This window comes from Dermochelys coriacea, chromosome 4 (assembly GCF_009764565.3).
Source record: "Dermochelys coriacea isolate rDerCor1 chromosome 4, rDerCor1.pri.v4, whole genome shotgun sequence".
Taxonomy (NCBI): Eukaryota; Metazoa; Chordata; order Testudines; family Dermochelyidae; genus Dermochelys; species Dermochelys coriacea.
Genome location: NC_050071.1, coordinates 99,213,804 through 99,235,744, shown reverse-complemented (window position 1 = coordinate 99,235,744; position 21,941 = coordinate 99,213,804). Strand labels below are relative to the sequence as shown.

The 21,941-nt window shown below is 39.4% G+C and overlaps 1 protein-coding gene across 1 annotated transcript in view; it reads right to left on the bottom strand.

Annotated features, from left to right (window-relative positions):
* APBB2 (amyloid beta precursor protein binding family B member 2) overlaps positions 1 to 21,941 on the bottom strand; it is a 343,888-nt gene that overhangs the window by 107,867 nt on the left and 214,080 nt on the right. The window contains 4 exon segments of the mRNA XM_038400116.2: positions 10,693 to 10,753; positions 11,060 to 11,144; positions 11,561 to 11,632; positions 17,445 to 17,654. Of these exon segments, the coding sequence (XP_038256044.1) occupies positions 10,693 to 10,753; positions 11,060 to 11,144; positions 11,561 to 11,632; positions 17,445 to 17,654 (428 nt within the window).

Genomic DNA, 21,941 nt, shown 5'->3' with positions numbered 1-21,941 from the left:
AACTATCCCAATACGACAGAAAGACAGGGAGAATAGCAAGAGGACATTGCGGCTACATCGGGAGTTCTTTAATGACCTGAAAATCTAAAAGGAATGCTACAAAAAGTAGAAACATGTCTGTGCTAAGGAGTACAAAAGAATAGCACAAGCATGTAGGGACAAAAATCAGAAAGGCTAATGTGATATATTTGTCTGTTTTGAACCTGTGTATGTGAATTTGCAGTTACAGTTTCATAAGCAACTTCTTATGCTGAATCAGTTGTTATCTAGTGGTTACTATGTTTCTCTCTCTCTCTCTCTTTGCAATACAAGAGTCAGCCAGCCATCGGTGTGTACCTGTCTGTGTTTCTAATCAGAGATTTGGGCTCTATCAGCCCTACGCTACTATTGGCGACGAGGATTTCAAACCCCTTCTATGCATCAGAGAAGCAAAACAATCTACAATGTTGCTTGCAGCCCCGGAGCTGGGGAGGAGTCTAGAACAGCAGAGAGAGTACTCCAAACTACTACCCTGACAGCAGCTAGGTGAAATGCCAGGCTATACTGGAAATGTGGAGGCCTTCCATAGTGCCATCAAGGACTGGCCCACATACAGAGAGAGGCTGGAGCAGTATTTTGAAGTAAATGAGATGCCCCAGAAAAACAGGTAGCAGTGTTACCGAGAGTGATTAAAGGAAAAATATACAGTTTAGTAATCAGTCTGACTGCCCCCAAAGAAGCCAGCAAGCAAAACCTTTAAAGAGATAGTGCAAATTATTCAAGAACATTTGGCACCCAAGCCCCTGATGACAGCTGAAAGGTTAATGTTTCATAAGCAGAATCAACTTGAAGGTAAACGTATTTCCTCTGCAACAGAGATAAAAAGATTATCAGAACACTGGCTTTTAAGATGGGTTTAACGAGGCATTCAGACAGTTTTGTGTACGGACTGCTTAATGAAAGCATACAGTAGAGGTTCTTAACGGAGGAAAATCTCACTTTTAAACGTGCAGGAGAAATTACAGCAAGGGACAATAGAACTGCATAACAGAGCTAAAACAGAAGTAGGAATGCATAAACTAACCCAATGCAAGAGCTGGTCCACTCAGACAGACACGTTACTGGTGTGAAAAAGGTTTCTACCTTCTTATTCGCAAAAAGAAAAGGAGTACTTGTGGCACCTTAGAGACTAACAAATTTATTAGAGCATAAGCTTTCGTGAGCTACGGCTCACTTCATCGGATGCATGAGCTGTAGCTCACGAAAGCTTATGCTCTAATAAATTTGTTAGTCTCTAAGGTGCCACAAGTACTCCTTTTCTTTTTGCGAATACAGACTAACACGGCTGCTACTCTGATACCTTCTTATTGTCAATTTAAGATGCATATTGCAGAAGCTGTAATAAAAAGGTCAGATCCAAGCTGTTTTTCATATTAAGAGAAAAAAGGAAGAGATCAAATCAGGGTATAAGAAAAGGAATATCAACGTATACACAGAGAAGCTAGCTTGGATATATATAGTGTGAGCAAAACTGACAAGTTAGCAATCTGTTTGAAACCGAGGGTGGAAGGAAAAACACTCAGAATGGAATTAGACACAGGTTCCACAGTGACTTATTTCACATTCAGAATATGAAAACTTTTAAAATACCAAACCGAGGGAAACACCGATGTTGCTAAAACCTTTATGGGAGAAAAGCTAGTGCCAATTGGAGTGATGCAAGTGAATGTGGAGTGTAACAATAATCATCGTTTATTAGACTTACGTATCATTGAGAAAAGGGGGACCAGACCTGTGGGTTGTGAATGGTTACATTAGGTTCCATTGGATTGAAAAAATAATCTATAAAAGATGTTGCAGTCACTTTCAGCAGATCCCACTAAAACAGCTGAAGAACAGCTAGAAGGGATAGGAACTCAAATACACGAAGGCTAAAATAATCCTAGCTGAGAAGGCATAACTCAAGTTCCACAAAGCTCGACCTGTTCCTTACAGTATCTGTTCAAAGGTAGATGCTGAACTGTAACATCTGGAAAGAAAATACATACTTTCAAAAGTGGCCCCCTGGAGCGAGTGAGGAACTCCTATTTTTCCAACTGTAAAAAAGTGTGGTACAGTTAGGGTCTGTGGAGATGTTAAGGTCACCATAAACCTGTACTGAAAGTTTAAAAATGCCCTCTGCCTCGCATTTGAGACATTTTTGCTACACTGGCAGCAGGACAATGATTCAGCAAAATTAATTTGTCATAGGTTACCGACCGATGGAGGTAGAGGAAGAGTCTAAGGCATACCTCACAAATCAACATACACAAGTGTCTGTACCAGTACAACAAGCTAGTGTTTGGCATTGCTTCAGCTCCTGTTTATGGCAATGGACCAAGTTTTGCAAGGTATTCTGAGAACACAGTGTTATTTGAATGACACTATAGTGACGGTGGATGTGAAGAAGAACATTTGGAAACCCTAAAAAGGGTATTAAAATGTCTAAAAGAATATGGGTTACCAGCCAATTGCATAAAATGGAAATTTCTCAAGGACTCAGTAGCTTACAGTGGGCACATTTGTGATGCACAGGGCATACTTAAATCTCAGAAGAAGATTAAAGCAACCCTGAAATCTCCACCACCAAAGGATGTGTCCCAATTTAGATTATTTCTAGGATTTATCAACTACATTAGCCAACTTATAACAAATCTAGCAACTGCATTACATCTGCTAAACTGTTTACTGCAAACTAGTCAAAAGTGGGTATGATCGCATGAGTGTCAAAAAAAACTTCCCTGGAAGCAAAAGAACTGGTCACATCAGGCAGCATGCTTACACGCTTTAACCCATCCTTGCCTATCAAATTAACATTGATGCTTCCTGATATGTAACTGGGCCAGTTATATGGCACACTATGCCAGATGGCAGTGAGAGACCTACAGAATTTTCCTTCAGATCTTTCAGAATGTAAATATGCACAAAAAAAATCAAAGAGGCTTTCAGTCTGGAATAGCGTGTGAAGAAATTCAAACTGTATCTATATGGGAGGAAATTCATCTTTGTCATGAAATACCAACCCCTAGTAGCAATCCTTCATCTGAAATAGGCAGTTTCTATGACAATGACAGCACGTATGCAATGCTGGACTCTCTTAGAATTATAAAATCGTAGAACCATAGGGTTAAAAGGGACTGCAAGAGTCATCTAGTCTAACCCCCTGCCAAGATGCAGGATTTGTTGTGTCTAAATCATCCAAGACAGATGGCTGTCCAGCCTCCTTTTGAAAACCTACAGTGAAGGAGATTCCATGATCTCCCGAGGCAGTTTGTTCCATTGTCCTACTATTCTTACAGTTAGGAAGTTTTTCTTAGCTGGTTACGTCTGTGACATCGAATTCAAAGAACAGAAGTGCACACAAATGCAGATGGGCTCTCCCACCTGCCCTTGCTAGATGAAAGATGGCCTTAATAGAGACAGAATCTATCGCATTTGTCAACTTGTTTCACATTAGATGTGCCCCAGTGACTTGTAGTGTGATTGAGTATAGAATCATAGAATCATAGAATCATAGAATATCAGGGTTGGAAGGGACCCCAGAAGGTCATCTAGTCCAACCCCTGCTCAAAGCAGGACCAAGTCCCAGTTAAATCATCCCAGCCAGGGCTTTGTCAAGCCTGACCTTAAAAACCTCTAAGGAAGGAGATTCTACCACCTCCCTAGGTAACGCATTCCAGTGTTTCACCACCCTCTTAGTGAAAAGTTTTTCCTAATATCCAATCTAAACCTCCCCCATTGCAACTTGAGACCATTACTCCTCGTTCTGTCTTCTGCTACCATTGAGAACAGTCTAGAGCCATCCTCTTTGAAACCCCCTTTCAGGTAGTTGAAAGCAGCTATCAAATCCCCTCTCATTCTTCTCTTCTGCAGACTAAACAATCCCAGCTCCCTCAGCCTCTCCTCATAAGTCATGTGCTCTAGACCCCTAATCATTTTCGTTGCCCTTCGTTGTACTCTTTCCAATTTATCCACATCCTTCCTGTAGTGTGGGGCCCAAAACTGGACACAGTACTCCAGATGAGGCCTCACCAGTGTCGAATAGAGGGGAACGATCACGTCCCTCGATCTGCTCGCTATGCCCCTACTTATACATCCCAAAATGCCATTGGCCTTCTTGGCAACAAGGGCACACTGCTGACTCATATCCAGCTTCTCGTCCACTGTCACCCCTAGGTCCTTTTCCGCAGAACTGCTGCCGAGCCATTCGGTCCCTAGTCTGTAGCGGTGCATTGGATTCTTCCATCCTAAGTGCAGGACCCTGCACTTATCCTTATTGAACCTCATTAGATTTCTTTTGGCCCAATCCTCCAATTTGTCTAGGTCCTTCTGTATCCTATCCCTCCCCTCCAGCGTATCTACCACTCCTCCCAGTTTAGTATCATCCGCAAATTTGCTGAGAGTGCAATCCACACCATCCTCCAGATCATTTATGAAGATATTGAACAAAACGGGTAGAAACCAAGAGGGATCCCACACTAGCTTGGGTTTATGAAGCCACTATGAAGGGCCATAAATATAATGACAGCCTTAATCTGGCACTCATACACATGCAATGGCAATTTTATCATACATCAAGCATGTGTTATGTGGGGAATTTGTGTTGTTATACCTAGTAAACTGCACACAAGAATTTTAGAAGAGTTCCACATAGATCACCTAAGGGTAGTAAAAATGAAGGCACTCGCCAGAAGTTTTGTATGGTGACCAAGCATTGACCAACAAATAGAGCAGCTTGCTAAGGAATTTCAGGATGCCAACAAGTACAGCATATGCCTAACCAGTGCCATTACACATTTGGGAATGGCCATCAGCTCCCTGGGAATGTCTGCATATTATTTTTACAGGGCCATTTTTTGGCAATGATGTGTCTAGCAGAGGTAGATTATTCCAAATGGAGGGTCGGGGGTGGGCTTTGGAGCCTGAGATCCAGCCTAAACCACAAATTTAAAAGCAATGTCTACACAGCTATTTTTAGCAGAAGCCCCGTAAGCTCAAGTCTGTTGATCTCAATGCTACAGGCTACTGCATACTTCATAGACATTCCCTTTGGGACAGAGTGGTTTCCAGGGAGGCCTCATTTCTTAGTGGTTCTCTTCCAATACCTAAGAACTCGGTGAAAAAGCACCATTCTCTTCAGCCCAAAGTTCTCTGTCCAGTTTCTTGGAGTGGAATTTGGATTGCCAAGCCACCGAATAATGTAAATCAACAGATTATGTGCTAGCTGACTGAGTATCCAAAGAGGCAAGACATTTTCTGTTGTGTCTTCTTCCGTAAGAAGTCCGTAAGAATTGTGGTTACATTACTATATGACTGCACAATGCCAGGTGTTTACAGCTTTACTTTCTGTTTTGCAAAATATTATTTTGCATAATGCTAAAATGTTTTCGCAAAGCTAAACTAATCACCAGATCTTACGAAAATTGAGATGCTATGTTTTTGCGAAACACTGACAATGTGCTTAGTGCTGCATGAAACAAACACATAGATCCAGATTCTCATGCTGTAGTTCTCCTTGATTTCAATGGAAATATCTGTACAGAAGGTACTACTCAGCAAAATTAAGGGCCAGATTCTGATACCATCTTCCATCCTTTCACAATTGCAAAAGAGAAATGGAGGGCAAGTAGAACCAATCAGGGAGAAAGGCTAGAGTATGGAGCAATCACAGCAATAGCCACAGCAATTGCTAGATGTGAATAAAACAAGAAAGTGGAATGTAAAGAAGGCGGCTAGACAGCCAATAAGCCTAGCTGAGATCTTTCTCAACAGTCCTTCAATGAGGAAAAGGTAAAACAATAAACATGGAGTAAAAAGCAAGCTTATCATCAAGTACATTGACACTTTTGTCTATGTTTTAGATGAACATTTTGCATATTAAGTTGAGAGAAGAGGATTCTTACCCATGTGAGTGAGACAAAGTGTAAACCACCGCTCTCTCCCCCCACCTCACTGAGAGATTCCTACACCTTCCTTCTGAGCAGAATTCCAATCATGGCAAAATACTACTTTTTATATAGTGCTGTAGGTAAACATGGGACTTTACAATCACATAGACAGTCCTATGCCTACAGGAATTTACAGTCTGTGCAACTGATCCTGGGAGGTGCTAAGCCTCTCAATTCCCATTCCAGCATTAGAGTTTGGAGCCCTCAGCACCTTCCAGGTAACATTTAACAAATTGCAGGATTGGGCCTTAAATTAACCAAGAGGGATGTGGTTTCTGTGATTTGAGCAGCTGTCCACTGTGTACTCCAAATCAAATTCATTTTCACATCTTAGAATAAACAGTAATTCCCTGAAGTAAAATGCTTATATACTGAACTAGTGTTAGCTTAGCATTGTCTCCTCCTCAATAAATTCCCACTGAAATACATTATTTAAATAAAGCAGTTGGGTTCAATCAATCATTTTTCTGCTTTTCTATCTTCTCCATTACAAGTAAACCTCAGTTATCCAATTCCCAATTATCTAAATTTGAATTTATGCCCTATATCAAAATGCATATAGAAACAATTTCTGTTTACTGTTTTGTATCTGACTGTTTTAGTTGATGAATCTCACTTAACCTGTACCAGAAACTACCTGAACACCAGCTATGAGCTCTTTCCTGGCACCAACACTTTCAAATATAATTAGACATTTATAGAAATATGTTTTGCAAGAAAATAATTCTCATGGCTGTCCAGAAGGTGGCAAACAGTTTTCTTTGCTGAAAAAGGTACAATATTCAGAACTGTTTGGGAGGGAAGTGTGTGTGTGGGGGTGTTAAAACAATAACGGTTAATTTTTTTCTATTACTTAAAACATACTCACTAGCTCTCTTTGTAAATATGTTTTAAAACTGCTGTCACTTTAATAAATAGAACATAAAAAAATCTGTCTGGTTTGGGATTTTAATTCTTCAAAAGTAGAAAAAAATACATACCAAACTCACCTAAAAAATCAAAGGAGGAAAACTGTACTTTCTGCCACGTTAGATTTGTATTTTTGATTTTAATGTAACAAAGATGATACAGATGATGTGCCAAAGGGGATGCTTAAGAGGCTAAACTACTGGTTTGATGCATCTAGTCTTTCTGAAATCACTGCTTCAAATCTAAGCAGGGTTCTCTCAGCCCTATATCCTTTTGAATAAACTGACTACAATGGAGTTTACTGGGGGGCAAGGGGGTTCATATTGTAAAACCCCTGTCTGTGGTGGGCATTAGAGATCCCATGGCACTTTTCATAAGGGTAAGGATTTGCCCTAGACCCTTTGGCCAACATTTCCCATCCCTGTACTGTGTAGCATGCAGACAGGTTTCAGAGTAGCAGCCGTGTTAGTCTGTATTCGCAAAAAGAAAAGGAGTACTTGTGGCACCTTAGAAACTAACAAATAAATTTGTTAGTCTCTAAGGTGCCACAAGTACTCATTTTCTTTTTGTGTAGCATGCAGCAAGTCTTGCCAGCCTCTCATGTCATAGATAGGTACAGTGCAATGATGGTGTCCATAACGTATGTAGTTTGTAAAGAGTTTGAGGAATGAAAGATGCTATGAAAATAAAAAAATAATGTTAGCATCATGAAATCACACAGGTAGAACAAGAGATTTAGACATTACTACCACCACCACTATAATGACTCAACAAGCCAGTGGTGCACAGCATATAAAGAACTCTGACTACAGTAACTGATACAGAAAAGAAAGGGCCCACAGAAAATACAGTTCTTTCACTTCATATTCCTGACTTCTCCCTTCTCCTGCCCATTGCGGAGATCCCAGAAATACGAGTGCTCAGTTATTATTAATCATTTATAACATGTCAACAGTGTGCTAGGTGCTGCACTGACACAGAAGACTGGTTCCTATCCCATAGAGCTTGCATTCTACATGAACAGACATATAAGCAAGGGAAAGGGATGGAAGAAACAAAACTTCTTGGTGGCCTACAGCAATACTGCCACAGGCTTTCCTGCAGAACAGGTTTATAATATTAACCTTTGCAGATCACCTTGTGCAGAATCCAACTTCTCCAAATATTACCTCCTTGTTCTACATCACCTTGTAAGATTTATTTTTAAGAGACTAGCTTCTTGGCTGGTTTGTGAAGACCTATGCTTCTCACTACTGCAGCAGCAGCTGTCATCCTGTTAAAAAACTGTACTCAGAATTTAGGGTTACCACATTTTCCTTTTAGAACCCTTGCTTTTTAAATGATCAGCCTGTTAACTCGAAATGCATGTATTGACTAATAATTGTGCAAACAGAAAACTAAGTCCATTGAGCAGTCTATTTTCCCCCAAAATGTGTTTGGAAATACCATTGTATCTATTAAATCTGTTAAATAGCATATTTAACATATAAGAAGATTATGTTCCCTCTGCCAATCATTGTAGATTGATGACATAGCAGAAAAGAGTATATAAATTATTTGGATTTCAAATTAGAGATTGTAAACATCCCTAAAATATACATGTACAACGCATCGAAGTAGCCCACAAAAGACTAAATGACAGATGTGGAGATAAGTGCTCAAACATGCACACTTTTAAAAAAACAAAGCTCTACTAAAATAACAACAAAGGGTCTGATTTAAACACAAAAGGAAATAATTTCAGACTTTAGGTTTACATTCAGTCCTTAATTCACCCCTGTGTGGAGATACTTGGCCTACAGTAGCAACAAGGTCTCAATTCAAGGTGTGAAAATTAATTGTACTACCATAGGAGTCAGTTAAGTATGAAGTGTCAATAGGAGTTTTAACCCTAATATTGAATTTCTTGGCTTTAGTCAGTTTTAAAAAACAACACCCTTAAGGGTATATTTTCAGTCCACTTGAATGAGGATTTAGTCCTGCTATTTTTATTGACATGATGAGTATGGCTACACTGCAATGTAAGCCCAGGCAGAGTGGGACTCAAGTCAGCTGACCCTAGGTTAGAGAACACAAGGCTTGAATATCTACACCAATTGTTAACCCCACATTAAAAATTTTCTAACACAGACTCGAACCTGGGGCTCCAGCACCCACATTGCAGCACGCAGACCCAAGTCAAACCAACCAGATACCAGACTGCCTAGTGCCCGCATACAAGATATTCCTGAAGTAATTGCTGGCTATGAGAGAATGGGATTCCCAAACTGCACTGGGGCCATAGATGGAACTCATGCCCATTAATTGCCCTCCTCAAGGAGCACAAGTATATAAACCACAATGGGTACTACCCCATTGCTTTGCAGGCCCTTATGGACCAGAGAGGCCAATTTATGAATGTCAATGTGGCTGCACTGGGAAAGTTCATGATGCCAGAGTTTTTTGCCGATCAGGAATCTACATTCAGGGCAGGCTGGGACACCAGTCCAACCAACTGACACTGTCAGAAATGGAGTTACTGTCCCCACTGTTATTCTGGGGGACCCCACATACCCCCTTTTGCGTTGGCTTATAAACCATACCCTGATTTCAGAGGCCCTGGCAAAATTACACCCACAGCAGGTATAGAATGTGCTTTTGGCAGACTGAAAGCCCGTTGGAGATGTTTATAGATCTGTTTGGATGCCAGTGTTATCAATGCTGTCCACGTTACTGGGGCTTGCTGTGGTCTTCACAATCTCTATGAAGCCAGAGGTGAGCCATTTCCCCCTGAATGGACCTTTCTCAGCCAGAAAGTGCAACTACCACAGCTGGAGCTGGATGCACCCAGGCAACAGAAGTCAGGGATGCTTTGTGCTCCCACATTATGGACTTGCATGGCCCAGCGGAAGAGGGCAAATAAGCACCTTTATGAATTTGCTTGTGGGGATGGAGCTCATTGATTGTAGGGTATTTCAGTGCTTGGGGAGGGGTGAGGAGTTAATTGCCATGCAGTTTATTTATGAAGACCTGATTACTTAAGAAATGGGGGAAGAAGGGATTCACAGTAGGGATTAATGTAATGAAGTGAGTGAAGTATGGATTCATATAGACAACTGTACTGAGGAACAGTGTTTGCTTATTAACGCCTAATTGTCCCTGATCATGTATTTACCTTTATTACTTTACATGGACATTGTATGATGTGATGCGGGGATAGCAATCAACTTTCTTGATTAAATAAAAAGCTTTATTTATAAATGTATTAGAAAAGCACAGCATTCACTGATTGCCAGGCATGCTAGGTGCCATTACCACATCAAAACACCACTAACAACAGAATCACACAGAAAAAAAAAAGTGCATGAACGAGACTGAGCAGTGAAAGCACATACAAGACAGAAACCTCCTAGAGTCGACTGAAGTAGAGATGACAAAGGAAGTTGGCCCGTGGGATACTTTTGGAAGATTCCTAGGATCCGAGATGCGGGGGCTGCATCCATACTGCAAAGCAACAGAGCTCAAACCCTGGGTCTCGGCTTGACCCTGGCTCAAACCCTCCACCCTTGGATCCTTGGATCAAGTCCGAGTCTGATAAATTTGAATGTAGATGGAAGGCGGTTTGGGCTGAAGACTGAATCTGAGTCCGGGCTTACATTGCAGTATATACATACTCTTAGAGACTCACATAATGTGCATTGTGCCAAAATATCACCATTTCAACTAACATCTTGAATGGGGTATTTAAGTTTAAACCTAGAAGACAACTTGCTCCCTGCATGCATTGTTTACAATTACAAGCTTAACTGCTATCCTATTTAAATATTTTCTTACAGACCTTGGCTTCTGGATCGCTGTTGATGCTACAGGAATCATCTTCATTAGACTGTGGAGCATTTCTGTAATGAAAAATTATTATTAATTATTTGTATTACCACAGTGTTTAGGAGCCCTAATCATGGATCAGAACCCCAGAGTGGCACTGTAGAAACATGGAACAAAAGGATAGTCCCTGCTCCAAAGAGCTTATAGCCTAAATATAAGACAGGAGAAACAGATGGATACAGACAGACAGGGGAGTACAAGGCAACAATGAGATAACATTGAATAAATATTGAAAATAGGGTTTACAGTCAATATAGTTTATAGCACAGTGCAACATATTCAAGGTGGCCACTCTATGGAGATTTCTTAAAACAACATACCTGAGCTTCAAAGACGCATAGCGTAATGTTGCTCCCTCAAATTCTTTTAGACTGGGGTCTGGATTCACTGTGGCTGCATGAAGGTCTAAAGATAAACATACCATTATTAATACATTTTCAGGCATGTGCTACTGCAAATTACCTCTAATTCAAAGGGAAATAAAATCCTCTCTGCCAAGAAGCATACAGTGTTTCTGTATAAAGTTAAAAAAGGCATGCATATATTTTCACATTATTTTCATTCAGTGCAGGCATCTTATTTTTACAAGATGATATTTACCCTGTTGATTTAGACTGAATCCATTCTAAGTGGAAAGATCAGAAATGGCAGCATGTTTGAATGCTAGACATCCCTAGCAATATCCCATTTACTTTGGTCTATATTATGAATGACATTTGTGGAGCAAAAAACAAAACAAAACAAAACAAAACAAAACAAAAAAATACAGCCACTGCCATGCAAAAACAAGGGTAATAGTATTAAATAGTCTAAAATCTGACAATATACTTGCCTTCCAATGTCACTATTAATCTTTCCCCCATTCAGTACAGCAAAATCACTCCATGGCTGTTCTAGACATATAATTATTCACACAGGAAGAAGCACATTGATTAAAAAAAAAAAGAAAAAAAAACACAAGACACTGTTGTTAGCATTGATATTTACAGGATGGGTTAGGGAACAGATCCCCTCAAAACTTCAACTAGTTAGTCCAGTATACAATGGCATTTGAAGGGGTGGGGGGCAGGGTCAGAAGGAGATGTTTCTACAGTTACTTACCAAAACAAATGATTGGAACAAGGAAAAGTTAATATGAATTAAAAACAGACAATGAGATTACTCTTTAGGTATGATCTTGAAAGCAAGCAAAATGAGTCTGAATGTGAATGTTGGCCATAACTGCTATGACCTGCTACAAAACAGCAATTCAGAGAAAAATGGAATTTTCATTTCTCTGGGCTTCATTTGTTGAGTATTCTAACTCTAAATATAGTGTGAACTGGAAACACTGAAATACAAGGCAATGTACAGCACAAGGGTCAAATAATTTCCAGATCACAGGAAGAAAAAAGGACAATGGACGGTAAAAGGTGATTAGTAGGGATCACAGGCAGACTTCTTGCAACAAAAACGATTCTGAACAATCTAACACAACTTCCTTGTGTGTTTTTTTTTTAAACAAACAACGAATGTCCCTAACCTCATTCAAAAGTCTCTAAGGAAACTGCTATAAAATCTATCAAATGCACATTTTAACATTGTTACAATCAGTATCAGCAAGCTGAGAGATGCATTATTTCTCTGCAAAGAGTGCCAGAGGGCAGTTATTTAACATGATGTCTGCTCTACAGGCTAGGAGTGTGATTTCCTGGCTCATATGGAGCTAGCAGGAGTATAAATAGTGGTGTACCCACAGTAGCCCAGGCCTGGCTTAGCTGTAACCACTGGTTTCAGGAGACTGCGTATTCATCTCCGTTGCCACTACCTGTGCTGCCATGGCTACACTGCTATTTATACTTGTGCTCGTTCAATGAGAGCTAGTACAAGTATGAGTACACAAGCAGGGGAATCACATCCCTAGCTCATAGGATAGACACAGCTTAAGTGCCAATCACAGAGTCCCTATTCTCCGTCTCTCCACAGTATATGAGTAACTCCCATGGACTTGAACAGGAGTTACTCAACTGCTGTGGAGGGAGAATATGACATTTAGATGACATTAGACCATCTCTTTCCTCCCATTAAATTCCCCAATATTAAAAAGCTCTATTCAGGCTGACCCCCTCAGATTTATTAACCCACTTTTACCAGGCAAAGCAGCACAAATTAATACAACCTAATTCTGAATTAACTTGTGCTACGAATCCCTGCCTTTAGGAGATAGATGTTCCTGAAACACCCATGCTGCAGAAGCTCCTGGATAGAACTGCTCCTGCAGTAGCTGTCATCCTGTTACACTGTACCTGGAGTTTAGTGGTAGTTAATAGGATCAGCACAGCTTTCCCTTGGGAACCCCTAGCTTGTAAACGATTAGCCTATAAGAGCCATAGATCCTATGGCAGGGAAGAGCCAGTAGAGAGAAACCTTGCTTCTTGAGGATTCCTTACGATCCATAGTTTAAAGGGACCAAACCACCAGCTCCTGCTGTTGTGCCCCCACCTCCAAGGATAAATCCCACCCCCGAGGGAAAGTGAAATCCTGTGGTTTCCTTTGCCCTCCACAGGCTATTCCCATGTAGGGGAGAACATAGCAATAAACTTTATTATAATATAAAGAAACTAATGAAATTCATACCATCAGTTAGATCCCTTCTGAAAATCTATGCTTCTAAACGATTAATGTAGGGAATTCACCTTAAACCTTCAAAAATGCTAAGATTAGATACAAAAAAGTATCTCCCATGTTCTACTCATACTAAATTTGCTTCTGGTTGCAAGATATAATTAAGGAAAAAGGCAACAAGATAAAAATAATCTCAAAAACTTGGAAGAGGATATTTTATATTCTGAACATAAAGGTTGTCAAATTAATTTATTCAATAACTTATTGGAGAGTACTCTATAAATTGTTCATGGCCAAAACAGATTTTCAAGATATTTTTTAAAAAAGGTATATAAAATCCACATATTTAGCATTATTTACCATTTTCCTCTGAACAGGTCGCAGGATTTTTCAAATTATTCTTAACCTACCATTATACTGGAACCATTTTCTGTGCTGATGAAAATGGCACAGAAGCATCTGCTGCTAAAAAAGCAGGAAAAAAATGTCTTGCAACCAGCAAAAAAAAATCCAAACCGTAATAAATTTAAGAATACACTAATTTTTTTCCACTTTTTCAATTTGGACCAAGGTTTTTTGGTTATTTGCATTAACAGTGTCATTTTTCCCCCTACACACTGTTTCTCTGCTTCTCTCTGTTGGATTAACTTGTTTTACTTGTACTAAATATTCATATCAAGATATACTACGAAACAATACCTGACTTTTGTCTTTGTTCCTTACAAACCTTCCTTAAGGAAGTTTGTCAAATTAGAATCACTTTCAACTCAAGGCTATGTTCTACTGATTGAAGCAATGCTTCAGAATATCACTTTAGTTAAGAGACAGAGACACAGAGAAAAATAAATGAATGAGAAAAAGGATCTTTAAAAGGGTAAGAATATTAGTTGTTGAGGAAGAAAATATATCTAAGTGTTTATCTGAGAAACCTGAAAGGCTGAACAGCACAAATAAACAAATTTCAGGTAGAGTGTAAGAGGGCTGGGGGTTTCTAACAAGAGAAGTATGGTGAAGATAAAGCAAACTCTTGTGAACTGATGGAAAAAGATAATATTGGGGCTGAACTGGAATGTGCCCTGTATAATGGTACTTTATTCCAGCTCACTCTCATTCATCTGAAACCTGTAAATCCACACCAACTTTTTCTACAGAAGTTGTATGAATCTTGCCACAATGCAGAGGAATGAACTAATAAGCCTTCCAGACCAAATTATTCTATACCAAAATCCATGTATTCAGTGAAATGTTTAACTGATGATATCACAAATTCTCTGATTAAATAAAAAACACATAGACACAGAATACTATTCACACATTTTAAAAAAAAAATGTGTATGGAGCATTCAGGATGGGCTACAGTCCAACGAAACAAGGGCATTCTAAACTGAGACCAACACTATCCTCGAGTTGCCCAGAGGAACTGAGGTACTTACAGAAAATAATATCAAGTGGCAATTTGAGACTTGGGAAAATCCAAAGAAAAACTTAAAAAGGAAGGTGACTCAGACTAGACTTTGAATTCTTTAGTTTCTATTGGGGAGGCACAGATCAGCGTTCATGTTGCACTCCCCGTCAGTACCCAGCCCAACCTGGGAAAGCTAATGATCCAACCAGTGGACCAGATTCGATGATGAATCCTGGTCACATGCCACTTGAGACACGCTGCACATACGCTAAGATTAGTTCATTATAACATTGTTTTTCTTTCCTTACCCCTCTTTCTAGAACCAACTGAACTTACTGGAGTCCTCCCTCAATTCCATCTTTTATTTAACTTCAAAATTCCTGATATCACGTCACTTCAGTTAGCGTTGCTAGAGAGTGCCACAAGTTGACCTTCCAATCCCTTTCCTATCAGGGCCTCAGCTAACTGCCTCTGCAGTGTTCCCAGACCGTGCCAGTCCAGGGACAACGTCCTCCTATTTGAACATATGGTATCCTATTACACTGCTGCTTCAGCACTGGTACAGTCCGAAAATCAACATTACTTAATCATCTTGTGTTAGAAATTTACAAAACAAAACGGAGAAACTCTTGGAGACAATTTCCTATTGCAATTTGACACCACCGAACATATTTTTGCATAAAACTTTATTATAGAAACATATCTAGAGACTCGTTAAAATATAGATTAATTGTCTGAGAGCTTGCTGGTTGAAATTATTATTATATAAATTCCTGTGTAGAGACTTCTATACTACAGTCTATATTCCTGATCTTGCAAAGGGATCTGCACAGGTATAATGCTCTGCCTGGGCAGATACCTTACAGGATTAGTGCCCACATTGTATCAAAATCTACATGGCCCTCTCCTATGCCCTGGATATTGGTCTTGGCATGACCATTCATAAGAGCTTTTTCAGGATTTTTAATATATTGGATTCAAACCTCTGTTTTCTTAATTCATAGATTTCACATGATACTTTAATGTGAAGATCAGAAAAAAAATTATTATCCTTTATCATGGCAAACCATTGTCTGTAATGTAAAAGTTGAATATTAAAAGTAATTCCCAAATGTTTTAAGAGCTTGTCTACACAGTAAGGTAATACTGTCTACAGAGAGCGATTTCTAAAATGCACTAGTGTGTTGCAGATTAATTGGTCCATGTAGAACTTCCTGGTGCATACCAAAGGTTCCCTAGTGCACTTTAACATAGTACTGTTTCAAACAGCATTACTTTAAAGTGCACCAGCAGGGTCTATCCAGATCAATTTGTGTGCAATTCTTTAGTGTGGTTTAGAAATCACACACTCAAAAAACACATCACCCCACTGTGTACACAAGCCCTATGATACTTGTCTGTAATATTAAAATGAAAAATGTCAGTCCTACAATTAAAAGCTACTTTACCATGAGTGAAAGAAAAAACACTGAATAAACAAATTCATATTTTCTCCCTGTAATTTAGCATCCTTACTGATTTTTATTTTTACATAATTTAGTTATTTTGAAGATGTAAGTTATAAGTCAAAATCTTATCCATAAAGTTTTAGAAGGAGATAAATAATTTATGACTGAGTTATAAACTTTAAAATACAGAAATTTACACTGGAAACATTGGTAGCACTTTAAATTCCTCTGAATTTCAGAATTATCTGAGAGATAACCGATCACTCTTCATCCTTCATATCACTTAACTTTATCCATTTCATAGTCAACATGTCTGGCATATAGCGAATTCCAGGGAAGTCTTGATCCATGTGAACCACAACTGAAATGGTTCACACCCTAAACATAACTTCACTCATGTGAGTAGTCCCACTCAAATCACGCAAGTTAAGTTACATGTATTTAAGTGTTTGCATGGTCAAGGCAAGCCAAGTATATATATATATTTCAAAAATTATAAATTAGCTGCAATTTTTCTAGTTTACTGTTCCATTTGTATATTTTATATTGTCATCTATAGACATCAGTAAGTTATCCCACAGGAGTGCCCAGAAATTGGTATTTTAGTGGGTTAGCACCATTAAAAATATTTAGCAAGTTTTCTTCTTTTTCACAATGCTTGAAGATAGAGGACACCCCGTTTCTAGTTTAAAAATTCAGCGCAAAAGAATGATGTTTGTGCTCAGATAAATTATCTGGTATGATTCTAAAGTGAAAGCACTTTAGAATGCTTTGTATATTTTAATATAAGCTATACGTTCAGTAGTTACTGTCTGGAGTATAACTTCCAATGTGTTTGTGTGACACTCCTAGCAACTGAACCGCTAAGAGAAGATGTAATTACAAAAAGTCTAGCCAAGAGACTGTTAATGTGTAAATATTTTATATAGCCTGCACCTGTGTAATGAAGTATTGCTTCAGTACCCTAGGGAACCTTAATCATTTCACATTAATCACACATACAGGCTGTCTAATTTTGTACGAGAAACGATGTCTCCTTTCACACTACACATCCAAATCTTTAAGATGTTTCATGAGACAAAGCCATTAATACAAAACATTATGGTTATTATCAACAAACAGCTACATTTAGAGATGCCAACGTATAGTGGATTCTAAAGCTTATGTTATTGTTTTAGGTGCAAGTAACTGGTTGAGAGATCCTAATTTCTTTTCAATACTCAGTAGTAAGAGATCACTACATTTTACCTCAATTTCTGGGGTAGGAGATGGGGGTAATAGAATTAAGTGATCCTTTCCTTGAGCTCTGAAGATCTGTAGGTATGGAGACAGGACGTTCCCACTGGGTTGTTCCTGTTGGTATGTGCCAATAATAGATCCCAGCAATATCATTGATTTTTTTCCAGCCAGGTGGCAAGTCGGGGTCGGTCTGAAATGAGTGATCACTCCATATATCTGCTGAGAAAGGAAAAATAAACCTATATTATTCAACACATTAAATGCTTTTTAGATTTCCAGTTCTGTTCTTGACTCATATGATGTAGGATTAGTACTGCTATTGCTCTTACCGAAATAAATAAAAGTCACCGAAGTAAATTATACAATATTAGGCATTGAGGTAAGATGAAAAGGTCAACATGATATGAATTAACCTACAAAGAGGAGGACAACAAGATGGACAGTTTACATAAGAGATGTATTAATACAGCAAATACTTGATATCATCATTCAAACTACCCCTTTAAAATCCAACCATACTGAGGATATAACTGCAGGTATAGTTGCATATTCTATGTTAATAATAACTTGGCAATATGATGTTGTTCCCTGCCTGTCCCCTTTCTCAGAACTCCCTTACCGCCCTCAATACTCACAAAAGGAGCATTCCTTTTGACAGTGAAAATCATCTTACAAAAATAATTACACACATGCTTTCATCAATATGAAATGAAAGAAAATTACTTATTTAAAATGGTGAACAGTGGGAAAACCATACGCCATTCCATATTTAAAACTGGTTGTCTCAAAAGTACAAATAGTTTTGAACTGTTGATCTTACACAGTGGTAAAAGAAAAATCCATGGGTGAAATCTCAGCCGCATTGAAATTAATGGTAAACTCCCATTGACTTCACTGAGGGCAGGATTTTGTCCTGCAGACCAAAGATATCTTCAGATTTTATGCTGCTAGGGAGACAAACACCACTTGCGGTCAATAAAGATCACATAGTGCATTTCATAGAGTGGGAACATTAACCCTAGTAACATGGTCATGTTTCAGCAAGGGCAATTACTTTCTCCCTGCTTACATGTTTCCTTGCAGTTATAGAGGTACATGGTATTCTTAGCTTTCTGTATTAAACTCCTGAACAGTGCTATTGGGTGCTTTTAAACAACTGCTGTGTTCCATCCCAGAGGGACCAAATTGGGACAATAAATAGTTTCTTCTTAGTGTTTGGAGCTATAGATAATGGGGAATTCAGGAACAAAGAAACTGTCATATCAGACCTGACTAGTGATCCAGTAACTTGACTGTGACATTAGTTAGTACCTGGGGCTTCAAAGGAAGCTGCCAACCCACTCCTCTCCCCGCCAATGGTGTTCAACTTCCCCATAAGGTACATTTCTTCCTAACTCCTGACTGGCTTATGCCCTGAAGCATGAAGCTTTGCAATATTTATGTTAACTAAAAATTCTTATGCTAGCTATATAACTGTGGAGGTTTTCAGTATATGCATAAATGCCTATCCTTTTTATTTTAAACTCTTGGCCTCCACATATCTTGTGGCAACAAGCTCCACCGTCTAAAAAATATTTTAAATGTATTGTCTATTAATTTAACTGAATGCTTCCTGTTCTTGCATTATGAAAAAAGATACATAGGCACACCCAATTCACTTTCTCTACCATTCATTATTTTCTATACCCCTTAGTCATCATTCCTTAGTCTATTCCTGGAGGAATTCTGCGCATCTGTGGATGTGCAGAATTCATCTGTCTTGCATAATTTTGTATTTTCCTGCATAAAAACCATTTTGCCTAAGAAGTACTCCAGTTCTGCCTTTTGCCCACCAGAGGCCGCTTGGCTCTAGAACAGCTGGCTGGCGGTCTCTGGTGGGCAAAAGACGGAACTGCAGCACTTCTTAAGTAAAATGGTTTTTTACGTGGGAAAGTACAAAATACTATGCCCAGTGCTGCAGAATTCCCCCAGGAGTAGAGTTCATCACAGCACCCTGCCTGCCGAGCCAGGTTAGGACAGAGTGGGACACACACAGCTGCTGTGGGGGTCAGAGACTGGAGTTCAGAATGGTTAGTGGGGGGGAAAGACTGGAGCATGGGCTCAGGAACTAGTGGGGTGACAGTGTTGAGGCTGGGATGAGGGAGAGGGGTTGCAGAGACCTATGGGGATGAGGAGTGCAGGGACGGGGCAGTCCTGCCTGACGGAATGGGAGAGGCTTGCGGTCAGCCAGGGTCTGCATGGGGAGGCTTCCCAACACCCCTAACAATAGCATCCCCCACCCCAAAGAAAAAAACTCCCACCCACACCCCAACACCCTGCAGGCTCCTTCCTAGGCTCCTTCCCTCTCTCTCAGCTCCTCTCACTCCCTCAAGCCTTAGCACTGCTTCCGACAGGTGCAGGAAATACAGTTCTGTATTCGCAAAAAGAAAGGAGTACTTGTGGCACCTTAGAGACTCTCTAAGTTGCCACAAGCACTCCTTTCTTTTTGCGAATACAGACTAACACAGCTGCTACTCTGAACCTGAGTTCTGTATTGTAATTTAAATAAATTACACAAGTTCTGTATTAATATGCCTAGTAAGGAATCTATTCATCAAAAAAAATTACTATAATCTTTTTTTGGGGGGTCTGTATTGTTACAGACATACTTGCTGACAGATCCCCCCCCCTCCTCCTGACCCCCCCCCCCTCCTTCAAGGGTGACTTGAACTGAACATAGTGCTCCAGGTGACTGACAAGAGCTACAGTGTTTTCCCCAGTGGAGCTGCATACTGTTCCCAAATCATTAGTTTATTATTCTTGCAGTAAGATGAGCAAATTCTGAGCTGAAGAGCTCACAGACCTCCAACTACAAGACTTCCATTAATATTTAGTTTTGAGTCACATCTGTTATAATGAAACACAACTTAGGTCCAGCATCTGAAAGCCCTTAACATTTGTGTAGTAAGGTTAGGAATATCTTAAATATTCCAAATATTTGTTTACTAATTCTATGTTCTATCCTGTGTCACATTCAAGCATCTCATTTCATTCTCCAAGGCCTTCCACAGTTTAGCTTCATCCTATCTTTCTGTTCTGTATCTTTACTTCGTACACTTCCTCTTTGCTTAACCCAAGCAACTTGTTATTGAGAAGTTTTTTGCTCACCAAAAAAAGCTGTGTGCCACAGAGTTTGAAACATCTAAACCAGCACTCTGAGACATTGGTGGCAGTGCTTCTATTCTTCAAACTAGATATACAAGAGTAAACTGAAATAGCTAATTTATAAAATCCTAAAGTTGCATCAAAGTCTATAAGAAAAAATGGGACCTTTCAGTGCATACTAGCATGAAAGGCAACCAACTGTCTTGCCATACAGAGAAAAAATTAAAAGCTTAAATTTAATGAATAATTTGGCATAGTTCAGTTGTAAAGGGTAGGGGCTTGGGAATACTTCACACTTATTTAGGGCTCATTCCCATTTGAAGTCAATGGGAATCTTTGAATTGACATCAGTGGGTGCTGGATCAAGTCCATATGTTTGTCAAAGCATTTTACGAACATTAACCAATTAATCCTCAAAACTTCCATGGCAGGCAGACATTATTATCCCTTTTACAGAGGCAGGCATTCATATTCTTCCCCTTCTTCTTCTAAGTGCTACAGCCTATGGTCTCTCTAACCCATCCCCTAAACTGGGTGGAATGGCTATCAAGCAGAGAGATGGAGATGTTAATCTCTCACCTGATAAAATGGAGGACAAAGTGCTCTGTTAGATGGGACTCAGAACAAAGAGTCCTTGTGAGGTACTAAACACTTCTATGAGAAGGTGAGGTCATTCCTGCCCCTGTAGGAAAGGATCAACGGTTCTTTTGTTTACTCTGAGGCTGTGGATGGAGTGTTTTTTCTGAATTTGCACATAGTGAATAACTAACCTCCGTCAACTTTATAATAATAGGAAATATTTTATTTAAAGTTTTTGGACTCCATAGACAAACTACAAGTTCACTGATCTTCAAAAGTATGAGGTTAGTGTTAACTATTGTTCATATAGGTCATCTTAGAAAAAGTACCCTAAAGTTGCTTGTGGAAATAAATCATCATCAAATGGCCCCTGCTTGTTCTACACAACATACAATAATTAATGAAGCAGAATATAAGTATGATAAAATAATTTCTTTAATGTATTATACTGATAAAGTGCATCAGAGTCCCGCACTTAGCACAGAAAAATCCCATGCACTGCTACATGTTGGGGATCGACTGGCTAAGCAGCAGTTCTGCAGAAAAGGACCTGGGGATTACAGTGGACGAGAAGCTGGATATGAGTCTACAGTGTGCCCTTGTTGCCAAGAAGGCTAACGGGCTTATTGGACTGAATTAGTATGAGCACGCCACAGTTTGAGGGAAGTAATTATTTTCCTTCTATCGGCACTGGTGAGGCCACATCTGGAGTATTGTGTCCAGTTTTGGGCCCCCACTACAGAAAGGATGGACAAATTGGAGAGAGTCCTGCGGAGGGCAATG